The sequence below is a fragment of the Equus asinus genome, chromosome 18 (assembly GCF_041296235.1).
Source record: "Equus asinus isolate D_3611 breed Donkey chromosome 18, EquAss-T2T_v2, whole genome shotgun sequence".
NCBI lineage: Eukaryota > Metazoa > Chordata > Mammalia > Perissodactyla > Equidae > Equus > Equus asinus.
In genome coordinates this window covers 31,392,581-31,418,049 of record NC_091807.1, presented here as the reverse complement: position 1 = coordinate 31,418,049, position 25,469 = coordinate 31,392,581, and the positions used below count along the sequence as shown (strand labels likewise).

Sequence of the window (25,469 nt, the reverse complement as noted above, 5' to 3'; positions counted from 1 at the left end):
CCTGCCTTCCCCTGAGACACCAAAGTCTCTCCCCTCCTGTGAGGTTTGCAGCGTCTGCAAAGTGGGGAAACAGGATAACTTCTCCTACAATTCTCAAGTCATCAGCTCGTTATGTTTCTAGGTGAAGTACCTCCAAATTTAATCCAATGAGGCTGATTGTGAATCTGAAAAAAGCACAATTGATAGAGTGTCCAAAACATCTGGAAACACAAGGAAACTATTAAGCCAATCATTTGAAAACTAACCAGTTACTTGCAACTAACACAGTGTTCAAAAATAAGTTTGTTTCGGGGCTGGCCCCGTGGCCGAGTGGTTAAGTTCGCGCGCTCCACTGCAGGCGGCCCAGTGTTTCGTTGGTTCGAATCCTGGGCGCGGACATGGCACTGCTCATCAAGCCACGCTGAGGCAGCGTCCCACATGCCACAACTAGAGGGACCCACAACGAAGGATGTGCAACTATGTACTGGGGGGCTTTGGGGAGAAAAAGGAAAAAATAAAATCTTTAAAAAAAAATAAATAAATAAGTTTGTTTCAGGGCTGGCCCCATGGCATAGTGGTTAAGTTTGCATGCACCACTTCAGTGGCCCAGGGTTCACAGGTTCGGATCCCAGGCTTGGACCTACCACCACTCGTCAAGCCATGCTGTGGTAATATCCCACATACAAAGTGAAGGAAGATTGGCACAGACATTAGCTCAGGGCCAATCTTCCTCACCAAAATAAAGGAAAAAAAGTTTGTTTCCTGCCTCTGCAGACACGACCACTTGCGCGCGCTCACACACACACACATGCACACACTCTTGAATAACGCAAATGGCAGTGTTTCCATTTCCTCATGTCCTCCCAGGTCCTCGGCTCGCCCCAGCCTGGCCTCTGTCCTTGTGGCCCTCACGCTGCCATCTTGAAGACTTGATGACTCACAACTGGGAAGAACAAGAACTCCTGCCCGTCTTCCCTTTCAGTGCTTAGAAGTGAAAAGCTGGACCACCAGGCCTACATCTTTTCTCTTTCTCTCGCCAGCTGGGGGACGACAGACAGGGTGACTAAGCTCTCTGTGCCTCAGTTTCCTTACTTGTGAGAAGGGATGAAGCAACTGTTGGAGGTACAGGTATAAAGTGCTTGGAAGGACAAGGGCAGAATGAGGGTTCACGCCACCTTCACGCTCTCCTGCTCTGCACTCTCCCGCTCTCAGCTTCTGGTTCATCTCCCTCTGCCCTCTGTTTAAACCTCAAAAGGAGGTCGAAGGCCCACCTGCTCGGAATCCCCTGGGGGTGATCAAATCGCAAATTCCTGGTCTCTCCCCGACAGGTTCTGATGCAGTGGATCTGGAATCCAGCCCAGGGGTCTGCATTTTAGACAGCCTCTCGTGCGTGCTCGCCTTAGACCCCAGCCTCAACTCTCTTCTCCCTCTAGACTCTGTGACCCCCGGCTTCAGTCCAACAAGGACAAGACCTGCTCCACAGAGCCGAGCTCAACGAATGTCCACGGAATCCAGCCAGGGAGACCGGCCTGGAAACCGTTAGGAATGCGTCCTGCAGACAGCCACATTTCCCTAGAATGAGAATTTGGACATAGCTTGGGGGGAGGTGACCCTTTTTAAAGCACCCCAGATTTTTTGTTGGAACTATTCAGTTCCTGAAATACACTACATGTGTCTCTGCCTTGTTAAGCAAAGTATATAAACACAGCCTAACCTTTTTCTTAATGACTAAGCTCATCATTACGAACGTCACTTCGTAATATGTGGTGTTCCTGATCCGGCACTGGGCAATCACACCATGAGTTCTCTTAGTCTGCTGCTTAAAGACTGTCTCTCTTGCTCTAAGGTATTTCTGCTGCCAACAGCCTTTCTTCCTTTCTATTTCTAGTATGTTGTAAGCTTGAAAATCCAAAAAATGTGTTAGGAACGTGTCCAATAAGATTGAATAGGATCTGGGATCCTAGGCCCCTCTTGTGGATGGAGGACATGGATTTCCGTTTATGTCTTTGAAACACCTTTCAGCCACCCAGGGTCTTCTCCTTCTTGTGGACTTATGCTCGATTATGGTCAGAGAGTGGCCGGATGGGTGCAGTCCAGATGGAGTCCTAGTTGTGGGCTTTATCATCTATCTATCCACCTACATCCACCCACGCATGCGTGTATCCAACCAATTATTTAAAGTCAACTACAAATCGACTGACTTCATGTATATGGAGTGGAATGCTATCAATAACTCCAACTGGTGACTGATCACCTCCCCCTAGTGGTGGAAAAGCGTATAAGAAAGGTAACTAAAAAAACCCCCACACACTGTTTACAGAAAACCCACGGATGTGGTCAACGGTTTAGTCCCATTCTTAGGTCATCCTCTACAAATTTTCCAAGACGGCCAGATGTTCCGCAAATTCCAAAACTGAGTTTTAAGTCCCAAAGCCTAGAAAAGCACCTGTGTTTAAAATAAACATAAACATCTACTGGTTAGGCATATTAAGGTTCTTCGTGAAAAGCCAACAGCCCCTCCCCCTCGGATTTATGAGGCACACGGGCAGGAGCGCAGTGGGAGGAAAGGGCACGCAGAGGTGGGGGTTATGCCAGGCGTGCTGGCAACCAGTGACACCCTAGTCCCGCAGAGAGAGGAAGCAGAGGCTGCGTCTCTAGAGCAGGGCGGGCAGGTCACCTGCCAGGCTGCAGAGGGCGCTCTGACGATGACAGGAGGGTCGGCCGTGACCCAGGGTCGTTCTGGGCCCCACCTGAGTAGGTGAGGGAAGCTTGGGGGCCAGGTCACAGAAACCCAAGGGCATTACTCCTCTGCTCTGGCCATTCGTTCACACTCCACGAGATCCCCGGCGGAGGGAGGCTCCCGGGCAAAGACTCGCAGGAAGGCTGGGGTGCAAGCTTAACGGAAAGCCCCCTTTTGACTATTTTGGGATTTGCAGTTTGTAGAGTCAGGGTCTATTCTGCACTCATAATTCTGACTCCATGTGAATCCTGCTCTCTAAATTGTGATTAACAGCATCCAGCAAACAGGAAAATTTAAGATAAAATTCCCTCTACTTCTCACGTTTAAAATTCCACCTTCTACCAATCTGGGCCGGGACACAGTAGACATTTATTAATACACAGTCACACAAATTGTCCACATGGCCAGTGGCAATGGAACCCAACACTCCACCGCATTCACAGCTTTGGTGACTGCTTTCTCATTCCCCATCCTCTCTGGTCTCTCGAAAAGTGAGAGAACTTGAACCTTTTAATAGAGACCTCAGTCTGTTAGGTGCCAAGTCAAAAAGTCTTATCAGGCCCCCTGCTCTCCGATCTGAAAGTCCCCTCGGTGTGTCCACCCTTCCTCTCTTCTCAGCAAACCCCAACAAGCAAACCGGTGGGAAGAGGACAAAGCTCACTGTTCCCTCACCACAGGACTCAGCGCTTGGGTCCCTCAAGACTTGGGACCCATCGTGGCAGATGGGCACACGGTGATCCTCCATACAAGGACCCTCACAGATCGGCAGAGGCATCAATGCTCCTGGACAAACTCCTTCCACCCCAACAATGAAAACACGCGCACAAGGGTGACAGTGCTTGTGGGAGGGAAGAGAAGAAAAGGGGTGTATGGCAGGGGGCAGACTAGAGGGACGGAGGGGTGGGGGACGGCGAGCAGGCCGAGGCTTCCATCCCCCGTGGCCAACGCCACTTCTCCTGCGGCCCAGTCCTCTGTGGAGGACTGTGATCTGGGACCCACAGTGAGAAAATGCTGGAAGAGGGTGAGTTTGCAGAAGTCCCTCCTCTCACAACATAGAGGGGGGTGTGTGTATGAGAGAGAGACACACAGACAGACAGAGAGACAGACTTTGGTTTATTCCAAAGACCAGAGACACCTTTTTTTACAAAGGTATTTTATTTCAGTAAACAAAATACTGTTTCTTTCAAAAGCACATAAAAATTCACATTATTTTAAGTTAGAGCTATAGTTTGGGAGTTTATCCTCTGACCCATGATTCAATAATTAAGTCTTTCTTCTCTTTCTTCTCAGCTGGAGTCCCCTCAAGCTGACATTTAAATTACAAAATCTAGAAAGGAAGACCAAAGGGATAGCATGAAATGTCTAATAAAATAATAGTGAACATTTCACTTGCTCAGCGTTAGCCCCTGTGTTCAGCCATTTAGATTAACTAACAGAAACCACTGGAGTTCATTTATTAATGAAGAGATTTTTAGTGTCATAATTTCCTTCCATCTAGAAATCCTTTTGTTTAAAACAAGGCTCCAGGCTTTGAGGAGCTGCCCCCTGGGAGGGAATGTGAAGCCCGTGGCCAGCTCCAAGCACAGCTGTGTGAGCCATGGTCCCCATGTCACTGCAGGCCTCTGTGGGTGTTTGTGGGATAGAAGAAGCGTTTATGACCACACACCCAATCTTTGTTCCTCTTCTTGGGTTAACACACAAAATGACGTCTGGAACGGAAATTCAGTCAAGATTTCAATAGAACCGCCTTCCCTCACCCTTCTTAACTTCTAACTGCTCCCTTTTCCATCACCCTAGTGCCTACTCTTGAGTTTCAGTCCATAACACATCTTAAAAACAAAAAAAGGCGAGATTCCACCACAGTAACCTCCTTTGCCTGGCAGAAGTGTGCAGCTCCCCGAGGCTCAGGGAGTGGTGCCGGGCAGGTGACAGAGGAGGGGAGCACCAGGGAGCCGCGGGCCTTCCCACAGCTCACGGCCCTGCGCTCAGCGAGGCGGTGCAGCCAGGGGTGCGGCCCGGCGGTGGGGTGTGTGGCCTGGGCCAGTTCTGGTTCTGCTCCTCACCGTGTACAGTGTGAGCCACTTTCTCAATCTGCATGGACCTCACAGAGTTGTCAGGAGGAGGATACGACACAACACCGCTGTGTATGAAACGCTCAGCAAAACGCCAGCACAGAATAACCATTGAGTGAGCACCACTATTATGACTAACAAGACTGCCCGTACCCTCGACAAGTCTGCAGGTACTGTAAGGAAGGTCACCTTTCCAGAAGCATGGAAGCTCAGCGTGGGTGGGGTTTTGGATGCCACCAGCCCTGTGGTTCCTACAGTGACCTGTTGCTAAGAGGACTACGTAAGAACAGATGTCCAGACCCAACCACAGGCAAACGGAATCTCTCTGAGGCTGGAGCCTGGGAATCTGTATTTTCATTTTTATTTTATTTATTTTGTTTAGGAAGATTAGCTCTGAGCTAACATCTGCTGCCAATGCTCCTCTTTTTGCTGAGGAAGACTGGCTCCGAGCTAACATCCGTGCCCACCTTCCTCTACTTTATATGTGGGATGCCTGCCACAGCATGGCTTGCTAAGCGGTGCCATGTCTGCACCAGGGATCCGAACCAACGAACCCCGGGCCACGGAAGCAGAACGTGCGAACTTAACTGCTGTGCCACCAGGCCAGCCCCGGAATCTGAATTTTCAGCAAGCACCCTAGGCAATTCTGACTGCTAGCCAAGTTTGGGAATCACTGATCTGGAACCACCTACCATGATATTTGAATCCTCTAACTTTTAGAGAAGCACAGAATTCAACCTGATAAATGAAGAAATTGGACAGCACACCAGAATTAAGGAGACTGCTAACTGTCATATGATAACTCTCTCACTGGGCTTAATAACAACTTCCTGGTGCCTTGATGTACTTAACAAACACGTTCCGGGCACCCTGTGTGCGCTGTGGGCACTGGGCTACGACGAGGAGTAAGACTTCGCGCCTGGTGAGGTCGTCTTTGGGAAGGGCCCTCTAGGCCAGGGAGCCAACAAGCAGCAGCAGAGGGGCCTGGCAGTCTACTGTGGTGAAGCAGTGGCCTGCAGGAGCACGGGGAGAGGGCAGCAGAAGCGCAAATGTGACCTGGACTGGGAAGGGATTTACACGCCGTACCCGGGAGTCAGACTTCATCCTGAAGACAGAGGGTTTCTGATCTCAGGCACAGGCAGGGGTTTCAAATGACCCGGGAGGAATTTTACACACACTTGTAGGTATTTCTAGTATGTGCACTTCTCCGGGGAGAAGGTCCACCGCTTTCATGAAATTCCCAGGAGTGCTGTGGCCCAGCAGCTGGAAAGCACCAGCACTCCCGCTAAGGGAGAACCAGGCAGGCTCAGAGCCGAGGCGCGGACGGATCACACATGTGCCCTGGCTCAAGGGCTGGGATCTGCACTCGCCTCATCCAGAGCAGCTCGACCTCAGACGACAGGCGGGGCCCCGAGCCCCCAGCCACTTCCAGACCCGAGGGACGTGGGGTTCTCTGAGCTCTCACATCCGAGGACGGCCCACCCTGACCCACCGTACAGTTCACACTTGCAAAGTCCCAGTACCTCTGATTTCCCTTTAGTTGTCTTTCTTCTCCGCCTGCTGCTGCTTCTCAGCTTCCAGCTGTCGCTGTTTTGCTTCCAGTCTCTTCCTCTGGTAGACTTTGACTCCAGCAAATGCCAGGCAGAGAATTAATGTTTTCGCTGCCAAGATATACAGCAGCAGGGGCACGTGCTCAAGCACCTTAAAGAAGAAAGAACCACTCTCAACGTTCTGCAGTTGATAAGGAGTGTTGCTTTTATGTTCCGTCAGTCAACATTTACCGAGCACCTCCTATGTAACAGGCGCTAGGCCAGGTGCTGGGGCTTCACTGGTGAGCAGGACAGACACGGTGCCTGTCCCCACATCACTGACAGTCTGGTTTGAGCTCTGCCTTTCATCACCCCCTGGCTGCTGGCTTCACCAAGAGGACCACCAGTAGACTACAGACGTCATAACGCTGGTCTCTCGTGACCTGACCAAGTACTTTGCCCATCACCCAGGCCCTCTGCTTCTGATGCAGCAACGTGGTCCAGTGCAAGGAGCCAGAGCCAGGGAGCCTGGGTGATGGCTCCACTCTGCCACCAACTGACTGTGCGACCTGGGTCAGTCACTTGACTTTTCTGAGCTTTTTCCTTTTCACCTGTGAAGGAAGGCTGGACCAGACCTTCCTTCTGGATTCTTCTACTTTAGTACACAATTTCCTCTTGGTTCCAGCTACCCATGAGCACTCGTACTTGAATGTAAAATAAATACAAAAATAAAGTACAATAAAACTTAAAACATTAAAACGTGGCCACTATTTACTGTTCCTGTAATTTTCTGTTGGAGAGAAGTTTTAAGCCATTGGCTAACATGAAGTCTGGGGAACAAGCGGGGATTTGAATTCCTCTTTGCACGAGTGAGCTTTCTTATGAAATTCTATCTACCACAATAGTATCTCAAGGCAAAAACTATGCTAGATTTGTCAACATGATTAGTATGACCTGAAGGATAATTATGAGTTTTTGGTGCAATTAAAAATTCCTACCTGGGGCCGGCCCTATGGCCTAGTGGTTAAGTTCAGTGCACTCCACTTTGACAGCCTGGGTTCAGTTCCTGGGCACAGACCTACACCACTCATTGGCAGCCGTGCTGTGGTGGTGGCCCACATACAAAATAGAGGAAGACTGGCAGAGACGTTAGCTCAGGGGGAATCTTCCTAAAGCAAAAAAAAAAAAAACCTTCCCAAATAAAGCAAAAAGGTACACTTTTGTTGAATGATCATTATTCTAAAGGACTAGGTAGGACTTATTCTAATGAAATCATTAGTTAAATTGCCAAACACCACGTATGATATGTTAACACCCATAGAATGAGATTCTACTACAGGGAGTACACTTGTCCTCCCCCTAACAGTGTAGCTCCAGTTAATCTGAAACTAGTTAGTGAAAACTTTAGCTGAGAACAATATGCTCACAGACCTGAAGGGCAGGAAAGGATTTTAAAGATGACTCAGTCTACCACCTTGTTTTATAAACTAGGAAAGTAAAGCTCCTGGCAGTTGAGACATCAATCAGTATCACACAGCTAATTCCTGATGAGGCCAGAGTTGGGACAGAACATTCTAACCCCCGTGCCAGGCTTCTTTCCACTGATTCCTGATTTTCAATGAAATGGCATTAATGAAATGAGAAATTATGGACACGTATGTTCCTATAGTTTTATTCTAATTCTTTATGACTCAGACCTAGATGAAGATTTCACATATGGAAGCTGTAGCATCAGCTACCACCCACTGGGAGCTTCCTGTGCTCTAAGCGCCTCACACAGACTTCTCCCTTTAATCCTCAGAGTGTCCCCACAAGGCAGACAGACTGTCCTCATTTTACGGCTGAGAGAACGTCAAGTCCAGAAAGGTGAGGGTCTGACTGTGCTCCGACCGCCCCAAAGCCTGAACTCGTCATCGCCACACACGACTGTAACAGACATGCCGCTCTCCCTGAGCCTCACCAATTTCACAAGTAAATTATGCAAATCAACGACGGCGTGGCTACTGACCCTACCAAAGGCAGCTGGAACCACCACCTCTGAAGTTACTGAACGGGTTCCTTACGGACATTTGAGGAAGGCTGTAATGTGACGCAGTAGGAACGTAACAGGTATCAAAAGGAGGACTCCAAATACTTAAATTGGTTTAATTTAACTAAAACAATAGGAACACAAGAACACTCGGAGTCACTAGGTAATAGTTTTCAACCACAAAATCATTTTAACAGTCGAGAATAAACAGAACATATGCACTTCAGAAAGATCACTCTGGCAACAATACAAAAGACTAAAAAAGTTACATAAGTGAAACTTTCTATCTCGACAAACATAAGCAGCTTAGAATGCTGATTTGGTTTCCAGGTCCTTCCTCCTGAGACCCATGGCCAACCTCCCCACCTCTTCCAAATCATCCTCTAAGTCATTTACTTTCTGGAAGGTTCTCATTTTAGAGAGAAGAGGCTTGACTCCACGTTTATAAATCAGCTATGAAAGAAAAGAATGTTAAATGTTATTTGTCTCTTTGGAGGCAAAAATCACGAGTTTGTTGAAATACACCTCTTTTTATGTTCACTAGGATTTTCTAGGCTAACTGAGCCCTGTTCATATTGGAAGAGCTACCATCTTCTAAGTCTCTCGATCTACGGATGAGCCACGAGAGTCCTACCGTGATGGAGCCCACATCACAGCCCAGGGTGTCGCCCGCGTGAGCTAAACACGAAACTTAGCTTTAGCAGCTACAGTAATGTCTCTCTCAATCAGAAGTTAGAAAATCCCTGAAATGGTAACACATCCACAGATGGGCACAGCTAAGAGGTTTTGGTATTTACTTTCTTTTTAAAGGTAATGGAGAAGAGGTGACAAGAGGCAGAAGTTTCAGGTTTGAGAGGGGGCCAGAGCAGAGGCAGGAGAGGTCAAGGATGCTACAAGGGCTGAAGCAAAGGGGCCTTCTTGCGTACCAAGGGGCCCCGGTCCTGCCCTCTGGGGTACCAGGCTTCAGTGGTGTTGAATCTCTTCCTTTGATTTCCTTCTAACAAACCCCTTCTCACATTAACTTTCAAAACATGCAAACCCTCAAGGCGGTAAATGAATAAAATGTTGTTGGGGTGGACTAGATCTACACCAAGTTTCTTAAACAAAACCCCAACACCTGCATAATGAGCATGGCTGACCCTTTAAAGAATGAGGCTACGCTCTGTTGCCAATGCACGGGCAGTGCTGACTGACGGCCACAGGCCCCCAAGGCAGAGAGGGAATGCACCGGGGGCTACATAATCCTCCAGCCTCCTGGGGCTCCGAGCAGTCAGGGCACAAGGAGAGGCCACTCCTTTCTGATGCTAAAGGGAAGGGCTCCCTTTTTAAACATGACGTTGCTCCCTGGCAGCCATGGTGCTGTGTGTCTGCCTAAAGCTGGGAAGGTCCAGGTGGATTTTGTTCCTGATACAGAAAGGAGTCCTTTTGCCACAAGCAGGACTGGCCTGGGGGGTCAAGTGGGTTGATGTCACTCCACCATTAAAAAGAAAGCTTCCTCTGTGCATTGCTTTAGACCGGTGTGCATTAGCATCAGCTGGGAACTCATTAACCCCAGGCCTACGCGATCAGAAACGCAGGGGTGGGAGCCACAAGAGGCCTATTAACACAGTGGTTTTGATGCTGAAGTGTGAGAGCCTTTGCGGCACCAAGCACAGCGCTCTGACCTTGCTGACATGGCCTGTAGCACAGTTACTGCCTGCCGTCCTTTCGGCGCTGCAGCGGGCAGAAGTCCTGCCCTAACTCCCACCCCCAGTGCTTCTGCTTCTTCCCCTTACACCCTCTCTCTCCCACCGTCTCACTGTGAGCTCTGGAACCCCACTACCTGATTAACAAATGCGCCTAATTTTCAACCCTTCACAGAATCCTCACTCTGCCTCCTTCACTTCAACCAGGCTCTTCTGGAGAAGTCCCCACAGCCCTCCTGCAGGGACCCCAAGCCCGTGCCCCAAGGAGCTGGAGAAGGAGGGAGAGTCTGTACTCTCCTAGCTCCCGGATCCTGCTTCCAGACCTTTCCAGTTCTTGCAACAGAAAGCAGGTGGATGTTTTGAACAAGGAAATGCTTATAATAATTGAAAAAACATGTACAACAAGAACCTAAATTTGAAAGTACACACACTAAACTTATATATATGGAAAAAAATACTGGAAGAAAATACACCAAAATTGTTAACAGCAGCCATCTCTGGATGGTGAGACAATGTATGATTTTTATTTGATTTCATACTTTTCAAAGAATCTACAACAAACACGTATTTTAGGGGCTGCTCTGTTAGCCAACTTCCCAAGCTCACCCCGCTACTTCAGAGATCTAACGGGGCACTCTCCTCTCCCTCTCTAAGACCCGCAGACTGCTGCCCATGGTTAATGGGAACCTCTTCAGCTGCCCTTGAACTTCTGCTCCCACCAGCTGATCTCATGTTTCACAAGGGTCAGTGGTGTTTATTCCCCAGTCAGTTTAAGTGTACCTGATGTTATAACAGATAATTTATTTAAACATTGACACTTATGCAATATGACCACATAAAAGAAAAAGTTGTTTCCATGAAAACTAACCGAATGCTTTGAAAGGCTTAATTTGAGTTGGAAAAAAAATGCTGTTGGCAACACAAATATAAAAGATTAGGGAAGAGCATTACAATCTGGAAAGACTTTGTGTACAGATTGCTTTGTAAGATCTTAATCCACTTTAAAGAAAGCAAAATGTGACACTGTAGGTGAAACTTCAAAGGCGTGGTTTTTGCAAGTGAAGTAAGGCAGATCTGGAGGCAGTGGACACCCTGGCAAAGAAAAGGCCTCGCCTGCCTCCAAAAGTCTGATGAACAAATGTACATTTATATGTTTTAACTTAAAAGATTAAATGTTATGATTCCTGCTTTAATCTTTTTAATCAACTTACCTCTACAAAACTATCATTCTGAATTCTTAGAATCAGGAGAAAGAACAAACCCAAGCCCTAAGTGTTTAAAACTATTCTCACCTTCCAGTTCATGTTGGACCAGCCGTGAATTCACTCCCGATCAATGAGGTCCACGCAGACAGGCACACGAGGAGAGGGAGCTGGAAGACCAGGACCCACTGCTCTGGTGGAGAAGAGAAGAAACAGGTCAGTCTGGGCTCTCTAGAGCAGACCACCTTAGGAAGACTCCTCTTTGATGGAGAGAGGGCAGATGAGCAAAGAGAGCAAGCTCTGTAGAGAGGAGGGTTAAGGGTTCCCACAAGACCCAGAGCCCGGTGGAAAGCAGATGGCCCAGGTGAGGGCTGAGACAGCCTTGGCCCTTGTTGGGCAGAAAGATCTCCTCGCTGCCCTTCACCAGGGCTGGGAGCCTGGGCCCAAGTGGACGGGGCAGCGCTGCTCCTAAGGCGACACATGCTCCTTCCCATCCATCTGAGGACACGAGAGCCCGGGTCCAGAATCTGTTCCTCCACCCACTCCTGCCCTAAGAGCCGGTTTATGGCTGAGTGCCTTTCTGGTGCTCAGGTCCTCTGAGTGTTAATTAAGCTAATCTAGGTTTTTAAAAAACATCTGGAGGGAAGGGAATAAATGACAGGGGGAAAAAACTGTCCTAAGAAAGAAATTCCTATCTAGGATTCCCTCTAAAACGTGAGGGAGACCAAGGAGGAGGTGAGGCAGGAAGTGACACGGCAGGGACACAGCGGAGCACAGGATCTGCTCTGAGGCCCTGCATGCCACCATTTTTAGAATACGACACATACCCCAAGACTCAGAAGACTCGAGCTCTGGATGGAGAACCTACACACTCTGGAAAGTGACTTTCCTCTGGGGGCCTCGGTCCCATCTGTAAATGAAGAAAGGGGTGTCAACTAGATGGGCTCGAGGGCCCCTAGGTTTTCTGAAATTCGGCACTTACAGCACAATAATCACAGCTTCCCTTTGTCGTGCGGGCATGCTGAAGTGCACAGATGCATGAACTCGTTCTGCCTTCACAGCAGTCCTACGAGGGAGAGTTTATTGTCTCCACTTCCGAGACGAGGGAACAGAAAGATTACATAATGCATCCAGGGTCACACGGTGGGAACCGGGATTCGAACCCATCCACACGGCTCCCGAGTCTTAACCTGATGCAGGCAGAGAGCTCTGCATTCAACAATCACCAGGGAGCTTCTTTCAATGCACTTAGAATTCAGAAAAGCAGCAGAAAATTCCACAGACCTTTAGAATGGGGATGAGATGAACTTCAGGAAAGATGTTGTAGAAAAACTTTCGCTTACAAAAGCATCTGAATATAAAAAGGTCATACCTCATCTATTCAAGGTCACACACGATCATGAAAACAAGCTGGCAGGTGGCACGAGATAGCCAGGTTTTCCCCATAACTTTTTCAAAGTCAGATAAGCCAAGGACAGGAATTTACACCATACACCTGTTTGAATGTGACGACGGCGACTGAAGGTGCCTGTTACCTTTGTGTATAAATGGCCTGTTCATCTTTAAGTAGCAGCAGATGCTGATGCGCACTGGAGAAATACTTTCCTAACATGTTACAACCTGCTGTTGGAATTTTCACTTCGAGTAATCTCTAATAGTCTCAGGGTTTACCCATTTGTAAATCAAAATAAAATGTTTAAGGTCATGGAAATTTTATTTTTAAAACTTCTACTTTGAGTTTTGTACAAATGCAATAACTGAGTTTGGCTGTTCCTGACAAATTTTCTGGGGCCAAACTACATATCTAGCGAACTGAAGTAGGTAAGAGATTAATTCCCAAGGTCAAGGACAACAAATAGGTCCAAAAAGCTTAGAGGAGGAAATAAACTAAAAGAACACCCAGTGGTCCAGCCATTGGGCAAACATGTACTATGCTTACTAGTGTGACCTTGGACAAGCCATTGGGCCTCTCTAAGCCTCAGCTCCCCATCTGTGAATTCTCCTTCAGAGAGTGGATTGTATACACTCAGCACACAGAAAGCACTAAATAAATAACCATTATTGTTATGACAAATATCCCTCCTGCCACTAATGGACATGCCAAGCTGAAGAACATACATGAGGGGCATGCACGGCAAACAGCAGTCACTGCAAGACAAAAGGACAAGGTATCAAGAACCACCTGTGGCCCGGAGAACTGCAGATGCGGACTCTATTCCTGGTGACACCAACGGCAGGGCATGTGACCTGGAGCAAGTCACTAATCTCTTTAAAACAAAGCGTTCTTATTTTTAAAAGCAGAATCCAAAGAACAACTCTGAAATTCCTAAGTCACCACTGTCTCTGATATCACAGAACCTGACTGGAAAAATACACTGGCAGCTGCCTCGACGTCATACCTAGAGCAATAAATTCAAGCTCTTCAGGAAAGAAACATTTAATATCAACCTGCAAGTAGTGAAAGGGGTCCCGTGAGGGTAGGAGACGAGAGGGCAGAGCAAGCTGGCTCATTTCCACCCACTGCCTCCAAATTATAACCTTTCCCCATCTCCCTTCAATTACATGCTCCAACTCAGCCATTTCTGTCGCACCCCGCAGGACTTCAGCAAATGAGGACAACTGAGAAAGCTAAAAATATCCGCAGGCTATTTGCTTGGCTGCCATATGTACACCAGATGCAGTATTAGAAACAGGAGGCAGCTGGCACGTGAGGGCTGAACTGCAAAAACCAACAAGATGGGGACAATTTGGTGAGGCATAAAATCTATGAAGTGTAGCAAATTTTAAACTTCCCCGGAACTATCCACAGTATCAGCTTAAAACTCAAGAACCAATGGCTTAGATAGAAATCATTCTATTTCATTTACTGCAAAAATATCCTAATTTTTTCCTTTGCCAGATTTCTCCTAGAAAACAGAGAAAAATTATTCACTCATTTTGGTTAGGCCGATTAAAGCAATACGGAGAATGGATTGGCCACAAACTATGTTTTCTTCTTGGCACACCTAACAAACTCAAGGATCCGTCTGTCTCTTGATGTCTAAGCTCATTCCAGCCACTAGTTAGGCTGTGTCCTTAGTGTGAACTTTGCGAAGCTGTTCTCATTCCCAGTCTCTACCCTTTTCTCCCCAACTCTTCACCTGATCATTTGAGGTAGGGCTGGTTGGGGGAGGGGAGGTTCAATGCGAAGCTTGGGCATCACTTGGTGGACCTCTGAGCCCCACAGCCCGGTCAGCCGGGGTTCCCAGGGCCAGAGGGGCTGGGCCTCAGCCCGACACTTGGAGAGGAACACCTGCCCTGCTCAGACCCCAGGATGGGGGCCAAGGGCGGCCACTGCATCCCTCACCCTTCCACAGAACACGGCGTCCGGAACATTCGCTCGTCCCCCAAAACCCTTCAGACACCAACACCCTCTGGCTGCCTCTGGGCCCCGCTCGGACCGCGTGCCGGCCTAAACACGCCGCCCCCGGCGCCGGGTCGGCGGATCTCGCGGCGCCTGGATGACCCGGCCAGGCAGGGGCGCTCCGTGGGTGCGGGCCGGGGTGGCCGTCAACCCCCAGGTCCCCACCCACAGCCGGGGGCCAGCTGGCGGGCGTCCTGGAGAGAAAGCGTGAACGCGAGCCGCCAGCCGGACTCCCCAGGTCCCCAAAGAGCTGTCCTGCTTCGGGTCAGGATCCCGCTGACCCGGGCGTCATCCACTTACAGCTCCAGGCCGCGGAGGCTCCAGCGCCCGGCCCGCAGACAAACCACGACTCCCACAATGCCGCGGGGAACTACCAGTCCCGAAGTGCACCGCTCTGCGCCGGCGCAGTGGGCCCAGCAGCCTTCGTAGGCACACCACCCCGCGCCGGCGCAGTAGCCTGGGCGGCCTTTATGCAGCTGCGGCGCGGGTTGCGGATGGGGATTGGCCCGGTGGGGAGCAGCTGGGAGTGGGTCGGGTACCTGAGCCCGCTCCTGGGGTGTGTTCTCATTCCGAATTTATCCGAGCTGGAGGAGGACTGGCGGAGGGCGGGGCGTCGCGGGGCCCCTCGGTCCTCGCCTGTCCCTCATTCCCTGAGTGCTCCTCGCAGCTGTCTGAGCACACGTGGGTCCCCAGAAGTTTCCAAACAGCGTTCATCTTCGTTGACAAAATGCATGCATTTTCCTTTGGGATAGCGGCAGGGTGCTTGGTACTGTTCTCAGATACATTCATTCAACAAATGTTTCGTAAACGCATGCAGAGTTTGAGCATACTCAGTCCCTGCTCGGGGAGAGCGCAAACTGGACGCCCAAATACAAGGGAACGAACAGGAATGTTCACAGAGCTCTTACCACGGCTCGGCTCACTCTTCTGTGGATGAGGAAACTGAGGCAAAGGGAGGTTAAGTGGCTGACGCAAGACAACGCGCGAATTGCAGCGACAGAATCTAGGTTTGAACCCAGGCGGTCTAACTCCCGATCCCGTTATGACATTGTGTGATGATGAGGTACAAAATGCTAGGGAGTGCAAAGGAAAGGACAGACCGAGGGGTAGGGGGTTTAGTTCTGTCAACAAGCGAAGTTTTCCTGGAGAAAGTGACAAAAATAGCTTTGTTCTAAGCACTTGGAGACTCTTGTCTTACTGAAGTCTCATAACAAGCCTGTAAAGGACATAATGTCATTATGACCGTTTCACAGGTGAGGCGATGGAGACATAGAGAGATTAAAGGAGTTGTCCAGGGTTTTAAAGTCAGCAAGTGCTGGAACTGGGACCTGTCTCAGTAATCTGGATCTAGACTCCATCAGGGCAGCCACTACCATGAGCACTTTGTCAAATCGCTTCTGAGCTACCCTGTAAGGACTAGGTAGGACTCGGGTTCTGTGGAGCCAGTAGACCAAGCAGGAGTAACTCTGAAAGCAAACGGGATGGAAAAGAAAAACAGCAAGTTGTTTGAATTGGCATCCTTAGTGGCCGAGTTGAAAGTGGCAAGCCTGGGTCTGATGGGAATTGATGCTGGAGTGGCAAACTAGGATAGATGGTTTCCACAACTGTATACCCAACATGCTTGTAAAGATTCAGCAATTCCTATTCCCCAAAAGTAAAGTGGCTGATTACCATCTGTGTCACTCCCTATGCTTTCAGTGATGATAATAAAATGAACTTAATTGGGAAAAGCTAGATTTTTGTCCCTCAATTTGTTTTCGTGTGTCAAAGATGAACAAAGCCAGGCACGAGTTAAAGTGTTAAGGATAGACTTTATTCAGGAACTATTGCAACGGGAAGGAGGGTCCAGCATGAACTAAACTCGACTTTGATTTGTGCAGAAGTAATTGGGAATTTTAAAGAGAGACTGAGGGAGTGGAGGCACTTGAGCAGAATCAAGGAAGTGGAAACTTACAAAAAGCGGGGAATTGGTCAATCTGATCTGGGTTTGTTAATAGGCACTTACCTGGAGGAGAAACGAATTTCTGTCTTTATGACCAGAGGCAGTGGTGCAAGTTAGAGCAAGGTGCCCACCGGGCAGGGAGAGTTCCCTCCTTGAATGTGGGCATTTCGAAGAGACAAGATGGTTCTGGGTGATAAAAGATTTACGTCTCAAAAGTGGGAGAGAAAGGATTTATAATGGAAAGCTTTCTAAAGTAACTGCTCCAAGAGGGGATTCAGGGGGCTGATTTGCCTACCACCAGGTTTTGGCTGGAATGAACTGTAAATTCTTCTGGCAGCATGGAGCTTTCTCAGGCAGATACTCTAAGGGGGGCAGGATCCTCTTAGAGATGTAACCTTGAGCTGTTAGAAACTATGCTAGTATTTGTTCCAGTCTCTTAGTGTGGGGAGGAGGATGAAACCATTTGTGCCAAGAGTCTGCAGTTTTGTTTTGTTTTTTTTCAGGAAGATCAGCCCTGAGCTAACATCCACTGCCAATCCTCCTCTTTTTGCTGAGGAAGACTGGCCCTGAGCTAACATCCGTGTTCGTCTTCCTCTACTTTATATGTGAGACGCCTACCACAGCACAGCTTGCCAAGCCGTGCCATGTCCGCACCTGGGATCCAAACTGGCGAACCCCAGGCCGCCAAAGTGGAACGTGCGAACTTAACCACTGCACCAGCAGGCCAGCCCTGAGTCTGCAGTTTTTATAGGCCAAGGTTGAGGCCTAGTGGAGAAGAGTGCTCAGAGGAGCGTGACTAAGTTTGGTCAAGAAGACAGTCTTTGTCAGCTGGTGGAAACCTCGGATCCCTGTCTGGGATCCAACCCAAGGCCTGGATTTTTTAGCCTGGATTGCTGCTCGGGGCGCACTGGGATGAATTTTCCCTGTGGAACAGCATTTCTGGGTTTCTGATCTAAGGAAGCCACTCTTGCCATATCTGCTCTTGGAATATGAATGACTTTCCCTAACACTGTATTTAATGCTTGTGTTAGTATAATTGCACGTTTGTTTTTAGGAAACAGATACTGTAAATCTCTCACTCTAAACAGATAAAGCCTGTAGTCGATGTAAGGTGTCCTACAAGCACGCCTTGAAGAAGGGCTCCAATTTTGAATTTTGTCTTAGTGCCCTAAGACTTGAGGCCCTGCTCACGGTTGCCCTGCCTTGTCTGAGCAGATGAGGACATGGGGGAGGAGAAAAGGGTCAGCTAGGAGGCACGAAGCTATAGCCACATACCCCTGTCTTGCATTGACTTCCTACTCTCAGCTGCTGAGTAGACCATGACCCACATTAGGCCTCCCCTCGTTTCCCTGCAATAGCTCTGCCCACTTTGTGTTGATCTCTCTCATAACCTTGTCACGTTATGTCATCATGGTGTTTATGTCTAGGACTCCCTCTCTACTCAGTGTGTTCCTCCAGCTCAGGGAGTCTCGTTCATCTCTAGATTTCTGGGGTCTAGGCCGGTGACCCAAGTAGACAGATGTTAAATGTTGCTTATCGAATTAATGAATGAAGGCACCTAATCTTTGGACTGCAGATTCCTATTTATAAATGAAATGATATGATGAGAATATGAGGTGCCTCCCTGACATCCTATGATATCGTGAACCCCAAGGTGCAAAATATTAAGAAGATACTGTCTAGCTTTTCAACAGACATCAGCAATTTAGACACTTTCTATACCTTTCGTCTCTCAAAACATAAGTGGAAATAAGTAATTGTAAATAGAAAATAAATTGAGTGAAAAGAATAGGTTGCTTATAAAGTAATGTTACAACTTCATATTTTTTCTAAAATAATGAGAACTTTTAAAAGTTAATTTTCTCTAAAACTTTAAGTATTCGTTTAAAAATATGTTTCTGTTGCACTGGGTAGTTCTTAAAGATTCTGCATCTCTGGTGTGGACTATTTTCCCTTGTGAAATGTTTGTTCTATCTTCAGACTTCCAGATAAACTAAATGCCAGGAAAACAATACACGTAAAGTAACCCCATGATTCTGTTCATTCATCATTTCAAAATATACGTTCATGAATTAATAAAGAAATGCTCCTGTGTCAATCCAGTAGCAAGTGATAGATTTTTGAACCTCAGCTTCTGGGTAATACATCTGGGTTATTTATAAATTGAATTAGTCACAGACAAAATAATGTTTCATGAGAAAGAACGTCCAGTGATTTGTTAATCTCTCCTTTCTACCCTCACTGCCACTGCCCAGGCACTTTACTTCAAATTTGGCTTTATTTTCACTGTTGACATTGATTAAAATGACATTTACATTGTACAGAAAGTAAAAGAGGTCTTCGGCATCAAACATTTTGCTCTGCCGAGAAGCACGAATCACTGAGATTGAAATGTCATCTGTCTTAATTGACCAACCACATGATCTCCATGGAAATTCTCAACAAAGACCAGGGAACTTAATGTCTTCTGAGCAATGACAATTTGAATTTGCTCCATGGCACGGGCATCCCTTCGTGCCTGGATGTCACGGGTTGGCTTTATGGCTCTCTTGCTTATCAAGGCGACATCTGGAACTCGGTTGCACTAATGTTCTTGTGGATGGTGGCCTTTGGTTCCTCTAGATTCAAAATTTGACTCCTGTATTTCTCTTGCCAGTCCTCTACGATGTACTGGTGGTAGGGGTCGTTGGAGTGTTCTCGTCTCTTGGATTTCACCGTGCTCACCAGGATGGCTACAATGATGAAAGAGAACATTCCAATCATCACCATAAGGTACAAGATGACATAGTAGAAATTCTCAGCGTCCACTTTAGCTTGCAGGGCCTCTTGCTCAGCTGTCGTGTTCCTGCGCCAATTGTTCATATAGGTAATAAAAATCTTTTTGAAGACATCTTCCAGGGTCTGTGTCAAATTGGATAAAGTGGGCATCTTGCCCTTCTGCTGCAATTTAAATCATAAGATAGTTGAACAAGGTTAAGAAAACGGATCCTTTCTGCATTTGGCTACCTTAAGGGATGGAGGGAGGGGCATCCGAGGGGGAAGTAATATTATTTCTTCTTAACCTGGCTGGTGATTGATTGAGTGCATAGTTTGTTATCCTTTAAACGTTTCATATGCATTTTATGAATTTTTTGCATACTTGACATCTTGCAATAAAAGTTTAATGGAAGAGATAAAACTATATATAGTATGCTCCCAATTTATATACGTAAATAAATGTGTACATGCCTATGAAAATGGAAAAGACTGGAAATAAACGTTTCAAAATGTTGATAGTGGGAGGTATGTTTAAAGAAAATTCTTTTTCTTTTTTATACTTTTCTAATGTTCCAAATTTTCATCACTAATCTTGCATTACTTTGTTTTTAAATAGATCAGTAACCTCACAACGGCTAGCACAATGCCTTGTTCATAGCAGGCGTTCAACAAACACCAGTTGAATGAAACAGTGACTCATGTATGTCCCGTGTTTTTAGAGAATTACGGGGCAGAAGATTGCAAGAGCATTGACAGATTTTGTGGTTTGTTTCATCTCCTGTGTCTAGGCAGTTCTTTTTCCAAATATCCCAAAGAGATGAGTATGTACATCCAAATTTGAAAGAAGTATTTTAGGTAAGCGATACAAAGAAACAACCTGAGAGATGATTCGTATTTCTCAAATCCAGCTCTCCTCTCCATCCTCACTATCACTGCCCAGCTGCCAACATCTCTCACGGGGATGATACAACGCAATCCAACACAGCTCTCCCCGAAGCCATCTTATGGGGGGCACGTCTGTCCTGCACAGCAGTCAATATGCTCTTTTTACGACAGAAATAGGGTGGTATCATTCCCTTGCTTTTAAAACAATGCAACACCGTCCTGTTGGTCTTAAAATAAAATCCTAATTTCTTATCGGGGTGCACCTGGCCAGACCTGAGCCGATCCCTGAACACCTCCCCATTTACCCCACACTCACAGCAATCTGGTCATACTGGGCCTTCCTTCCTGCAAGTCGATAAACATTCTCCTGCTTCAGGATATTTGCATATTCTATTCCTTCAAAGTAGAATACTCTTGCCTTGTTCGTCCCTCTGCTACCCTCTGCCCCTTACAGTCCTAGCTTAACTGTCACTTCTAAGAAAACTTCCTTGGCCCTGCTCTCAGTTGGTTCCCACCACCGCTTTTCTCCAAGAGCATCTTGTTATTTTTCCTCAAAGCACTCTTTGCAATACGTGGCAATTGTGCATATCAATCACTGGTGTGTGTCTGTGTCTGCGTGTGTGTGATTATTGGCTTCTGGTCTCATCTTTCCTTCTTGACTGTCATCTCCATGAGGACAGGCCTCAAAGCCCCTTTGTCTACCTTGGCCCAGCCCAATGTCGGTCACAGAACCTGACACATAGTTGGCACCCAATGAATGTCTGATGAATAAATTAATGTGCCAGGGACATGCTAGACATTGGAAATGCCGAGATGATGAATACGAGCATTCTGTCTGTGGAAGCTCAGTGTAGTGGGAGAGATGCAAACAGATGACAATGCGAAGTCCCAAGAGTTGTGACAGGTATGAACAAGTGATAAAGGAGCTCAGAGGACCGAGCTGAACCTGGTTCATAAATGGGCATGGAGGTGTGAACAGAACCAGAAGGACTACAGGCAGGAAGGAAACCTGTGATTGGCTGGGACCTGCAGGTCCACCCAGTCAATACAAGCCCAAAGGACCCAACCACAGGTTTGCCTGATACTGTTCTGAAAGGAGTGTCCCCTCTCTTTAACATGTGTCTTCCTTTCGTCCTATGAAAAGAGATGTTTCAGACCTCCCTGCCTTGGAAAGGGGGACAGACAAACTTCCAGGTCTTTCTCCCACAGAACATGCCTTCCCAACACTTCCCACATTGAGAGTTACTGTCACTAAGATAATATGTTTCTCAGTCTGTTTTAAGTTCTATTATTCAAAGAGCTCTAAGATCTTCCTCTCCTTCTCACCTCCACGCAAAGCCTAGTGGGTTGAAAAGAAACTTAACAAGTAGATGATTGCCTCAAAGCCAGGCCAAGCTCATATTCCAAGAAATGTAATAGAGACGTGCTTTTCCCCACTTAAAATAATACAGTTCACTGAAAGAGTGTAGATAAGTGGCTTTAATCCTACTCAAGACTTCACCACTGGCTCCTAACCCTTGGAGAGACAAAGTCTACTCATTTTGGGGGAGTTCACCCTTGTTTCATCAATCGAAAGACAACTACCCACACCCTCTGTGCTGTGTCGGGTCTGGTCTTACAAACGCGACGGGGCAGGATGACTTCACCTGCGAGCGTTCCTACCTTCCGTCTCGGCCAACCCTTCTCCACCTCATCATCCGATGAAGCAAATTGTGATTTTGCCAGCTTATCTGTCCCCCTGCTCACCCTCCAGAGAGATTTCAGTTTCCTTTTGTGAAGCCAAATTGGAAAATGGGTAGAACATAGAGACAACTGGAAAAGAACCAGAAGATCTAAGTTTACAAAATAAAGGGCTGGTAATGGGGCAGAGGAAAGTCACAGGGATGGGCATTGAGGGAAGCTGGTATGGGGGCGTGTCCTGAACAACTGTGGAGGAGGAAGAAACCAAGAAGGGGAAGAACGAACCTCTTCCAGGTAGAGACTCAGATCCCTTGTAGGGTTCTTTCTGAGATCCTGTCAATATTGGAATTATTCTAGCTACTTTCACTTGTTGGATAGCACTTCTCTGAAGCAACTCCAGTATGCACTGGGCCTCATGAGGCCCTGCCTTGGATCTGGGCTCCCCCAGAGAGAGGGTGGCGCTGCAAGCTCCTAAGTGACTTGAGCTTCTCTCCCCACCCCGCTTCCCATGTGTCTCCTTTGTGAGCTGTGCTTGGAGTTCACCAGTGGCTCCTCTGAGTGGAGGAAGTAAAGGTCCCAGTGTGATAGGGGATGGGCAATAGGACAGGCCACACTCACTGCCAACATCCTTCTGCGAATGTTTTCATCAAAGCAGCTGGTTAGCTTTTCACCACCTGTGGAAAACCCAGGTCAGTGCCTGACTCATAAGAAGTGCTCAGTCATTAGTCCCCTTCCTTCAGGGCTCTGAGGAATGGGGACATGGAGAGGTATGTTTCGATGCTTAGCAAGCCCATCTGGGATGGGGTGCCTCAAGGGAAGGCTGAGAGTCCACAGCCAGAATGAGGATGGGGCACTTTAAATATTGAGGGGGAGGGAATTGGGTCCCAAAGGAGAAGGGAGGGAGCACTGAAGTAACCCTGGTCTTCTCAATGACTTTGCCTATGTTGTCCCGCAGAAGAAGAAAGAAATACAATTTCTCCAGGACAAAGGAGCTGAATGTTTCCTGACTCACATGCACAAGAAAGTGGTATGCTCTTGTAGTTTCAGAAAACTCACCCCCCAGCCTTTCCCTGGCTTCCCAGTCTGGGTTGGAGACCCCTTGTCTGTGCTTCTTCTGCAAACTGCCATGTTTGCTTGCTTGTTTTCAATTACCCGTTTATTGTGTGCTCATTCATGCCATGCTCAGAACCACGCCATGACATTGGGGTTATTACCTCCACTCTAGAGACAAGGAAACTGATGTTCAGAGAGCGTCAGTCATTAGAATCATCATTACACGAGAGCCTGAGCTGATGGTGGGCTGAGACTGTTTTATTTGTCTTTGAATCCCAGGGCCCAACGTCGTGGTTGGGACATAGTGGCCTTTACTAAATGTTTGGTGGATGAATGAGTGTTTCTCTCCGCGTCCTGTGGAATTCGACTGGAAACTATGGGAACAGTGATTCTTAACTCATTTTCAGGGGAGGGGAGAGGAAGAGTTCACAGATCCCTTGAAAAGTGTACATATGCACATACGAAGCTCTACATTCACTTTCAGGGGCCTCCTGAGCCTCCCAAAGCCCCTCCAGAATCTCTGCAAAAAATCTCTCTGAGATGAGGGACGTCAGTGCCCAATTCCACTGGAGTCATTTGGGTTTGTTTGAAGGTGCGGGTGTGGTAGCATTCACCGACCTGTTGGCGCTAATACCACTGATTCTTAGCTCTTCTAACGTGGACAAAGGCCTCTGCTAGGCAGATCAGGAGAGGCTTAATCACAGAGCCGAAAAGATCCTAAGGGGGTTAAGTCCCCAAGTGCTGACCCCTGGCCAGGCTGAAAAAGTCAAGTCCAAGGGGGATTCGGTTTTTGAACTCTGTTGCATGAGACATGACTGAGCAGTCCATTGTCTGTTCCAGGAGCACACGAAAAAACAAACCACAGTGTGTGAAAGCAGTTTCATTGGTGGACATTATGCTAAAACATATTCAAATAAATTTACATTTCTGATATCCAGAGTAACTGTTTAGCTGGTAGACCTTGACTATATTTGGTATACATACTTCTCCCTCCTCTAGAGAGAATACCATAATTGGTGTTTACTTCAGTAATGTGAAGGCAACTATTATTAATGTTCCATTAAACCATATTAAATTGCTCTTTATATAAATTAAAAATGGTCAAATACTGGCAACTTCATATAGTTTGACCTAATATATATAGTCCTATATTTTGGGGCATTTTCAATAAATAATTCATGCTCAAAAACCAGGATAGGCCCCAAGAGATTATTTAGGCTGGACTATTCACTTGCCAGGTGGAGTGACTGTAGCCCACAGAGCTTCAATCACTGACCCAAGGTCACAAGGTTTGCATGTTGGCCACGTGCAACTTGGGGACTAGAAACCCAAGTCACCCAGCCTAGCACCCAGCACCCACTCTGTCCTAGCAGAGGTCACACGTTCCAATAACTCCCTGTTTATATCGCCTGTGGCTGGTGAGCTCAACTGGGCAAAAGAAATGAGACCGAGACCATGGGTGAGCTCATGCACGTCAATTAGTTCTGCCCTTTCTTTGGACACATAATAATTCCCTTATTCCAGCTGTGCCTGTCACAGTGTGTGTAATTCATAACAAGGGCAATCTGGACACTATGAGGAAAGTAACACCCACTTGATCCCCAGATCCAAAGTTCTGTCTTCTTGAAACATGGTGGATCATTAGCATCACCTGAGCCTGCAGAAGGCAGCAAAGTCTTTCATTTTTATATCAAGAATAGAAAAAAGATACACTTATCTACATTTACCATGAAACTCCCATAAAAAAACTTCCAAAATTTCATCCAAAGGCAATTACTGAAGGAATGAGTAAGGAAATACTACTGAAAAAAAAAAAGAAGAAGAAGAGGAAAAAGAAAGAGAGGGAGGGAAGGAGGGGGGAGAGTGGGAGGAAGAAACGAAGGGCTAGGTATTATGCCACAAAAATCATTCCTTTTATAATTTTCTGGAAAAGGAAAATAGAGAGCTTCATTACTTAATTCCTCAAAAAATAAAGAATTTGCAATGGAAACTTACCGAGGCAGTGTGTGGGCAGTGGGAAATTCCTTGCTAAAAAGCTAGGCTGATCTGAACCTTCTTGTTGGTGTTGTCGAGCTCTTAGGATTGTGCATAAATCTCAGTGGGCTGGGCACTCTCAACTCGCAGCCAATTAAGCCCTTGCTAGATGCAGCCGGCAATCCTAGGCTTTTATGAACCCAAATGTTTAATCTAATCTTATGTGGAAAGTCAAACACTGACCGGCATTTGGGAATTAACCTTGGAGCCTGATGGGGTGTGCCTGCTTGGAGTCTGGCATTGGGCAGAGGCAGCACGAGTTCCCTCTTCAGGCCCCGTAATGCCAGCTCCATCCAGCACAGTGCCTGGGCACAGTGACTGACCCTCCCAGGAAAAGTCTCAATGGACAGCACCATTTCTTGCCAGAACTTGCTTGGAGGGAAAGCATCCCAGAGAGATGAGACGAACGTGGGCATCCCTGGGTGGTTGGCGTAGGTTGAGAGGAAGGCCAGTATGATTCAAGGCAAGTGACCCTGTTC

The 25,469-nt window shown here is 47.3% G+C and overlaps 2 protein-coding genes across 6 annotated transcripts; both read right to left on the bottom strand.

Annotated features, from left to right (window-relative positions):
* Window positions 1-3,815: 3,815 nt before the first annotated feature.
* Window positions 3,816-15,032, bottom strand: SMIM11 (small integral membrane protein 11). 5 transcript variants are annotated; one of them, XM_070488822.1, is made up of 6 exons: window positions 14,940-15,007; window positions 13,419-13,503; window positions 12,064-12,146; window positions 11,327-11,429; window positions 6,315-6,492; window positions 3,816-4,046 (listed from the first exon to the last, which is right to left on the bottom strand). In XM_070488822.1, exons 4-5 carry the CDS (start codon window positions 11,336-11,338, stop codon window positions 6,328-6,330), a joined length of 177 nt encoding a protein of 58 aa, XP_070344923.1. In that variant the 5' UTR covers window positions 11,339-11,429; window positions 12,064-12,146; window positions 13,419-13,503; window positions 14,940-15,007; the 3' UTR covers window positions 3,816-4,046; window positions 6,315-6,327. The 5 variants fall into 5 exon arrangements, with proteins under 5 accessions (XP_070344923.1, XP_070344924.1, XP_044606897.1 ...); XM_070488823.1 differs by having other exon boundaries at window positions 11,327-11,424; XM_044750962.2 differs by lacking the exon at window positions 13,419-13,503 and having other exon boundaries at window positions 11,327-11,424; window positions 14,940-15,032.
* A 3,955-nt stretch (window positions 15,033-18,987) lies between these two features.
* Window positions 18,988-25,032, bottom strand: KCNE2 (potassium voltage-gated channel subfamily E regulatory subunit 2). Its single transcript, XM_014843719.3, has 2 exons — window positions 24,952-25,032; window positions 18,988-19,521 (listed from the first exon to the last, which is right to left on the bottom strand). Exon 2 carries the CDS (start codon window positions 19,507-19,509, stop codon window positions 19,138-19,140), a length of 372 nt encoding a protein of 123 aa, XP_014699205.1. The 5' UTR covers window positions 19,510-19,521; window positions 24,952-25,032; the 3' UTR covers window positions 18,988-19,137.
* Window positions 25,033-25,469: the final 437 nt, after the last annotated feature.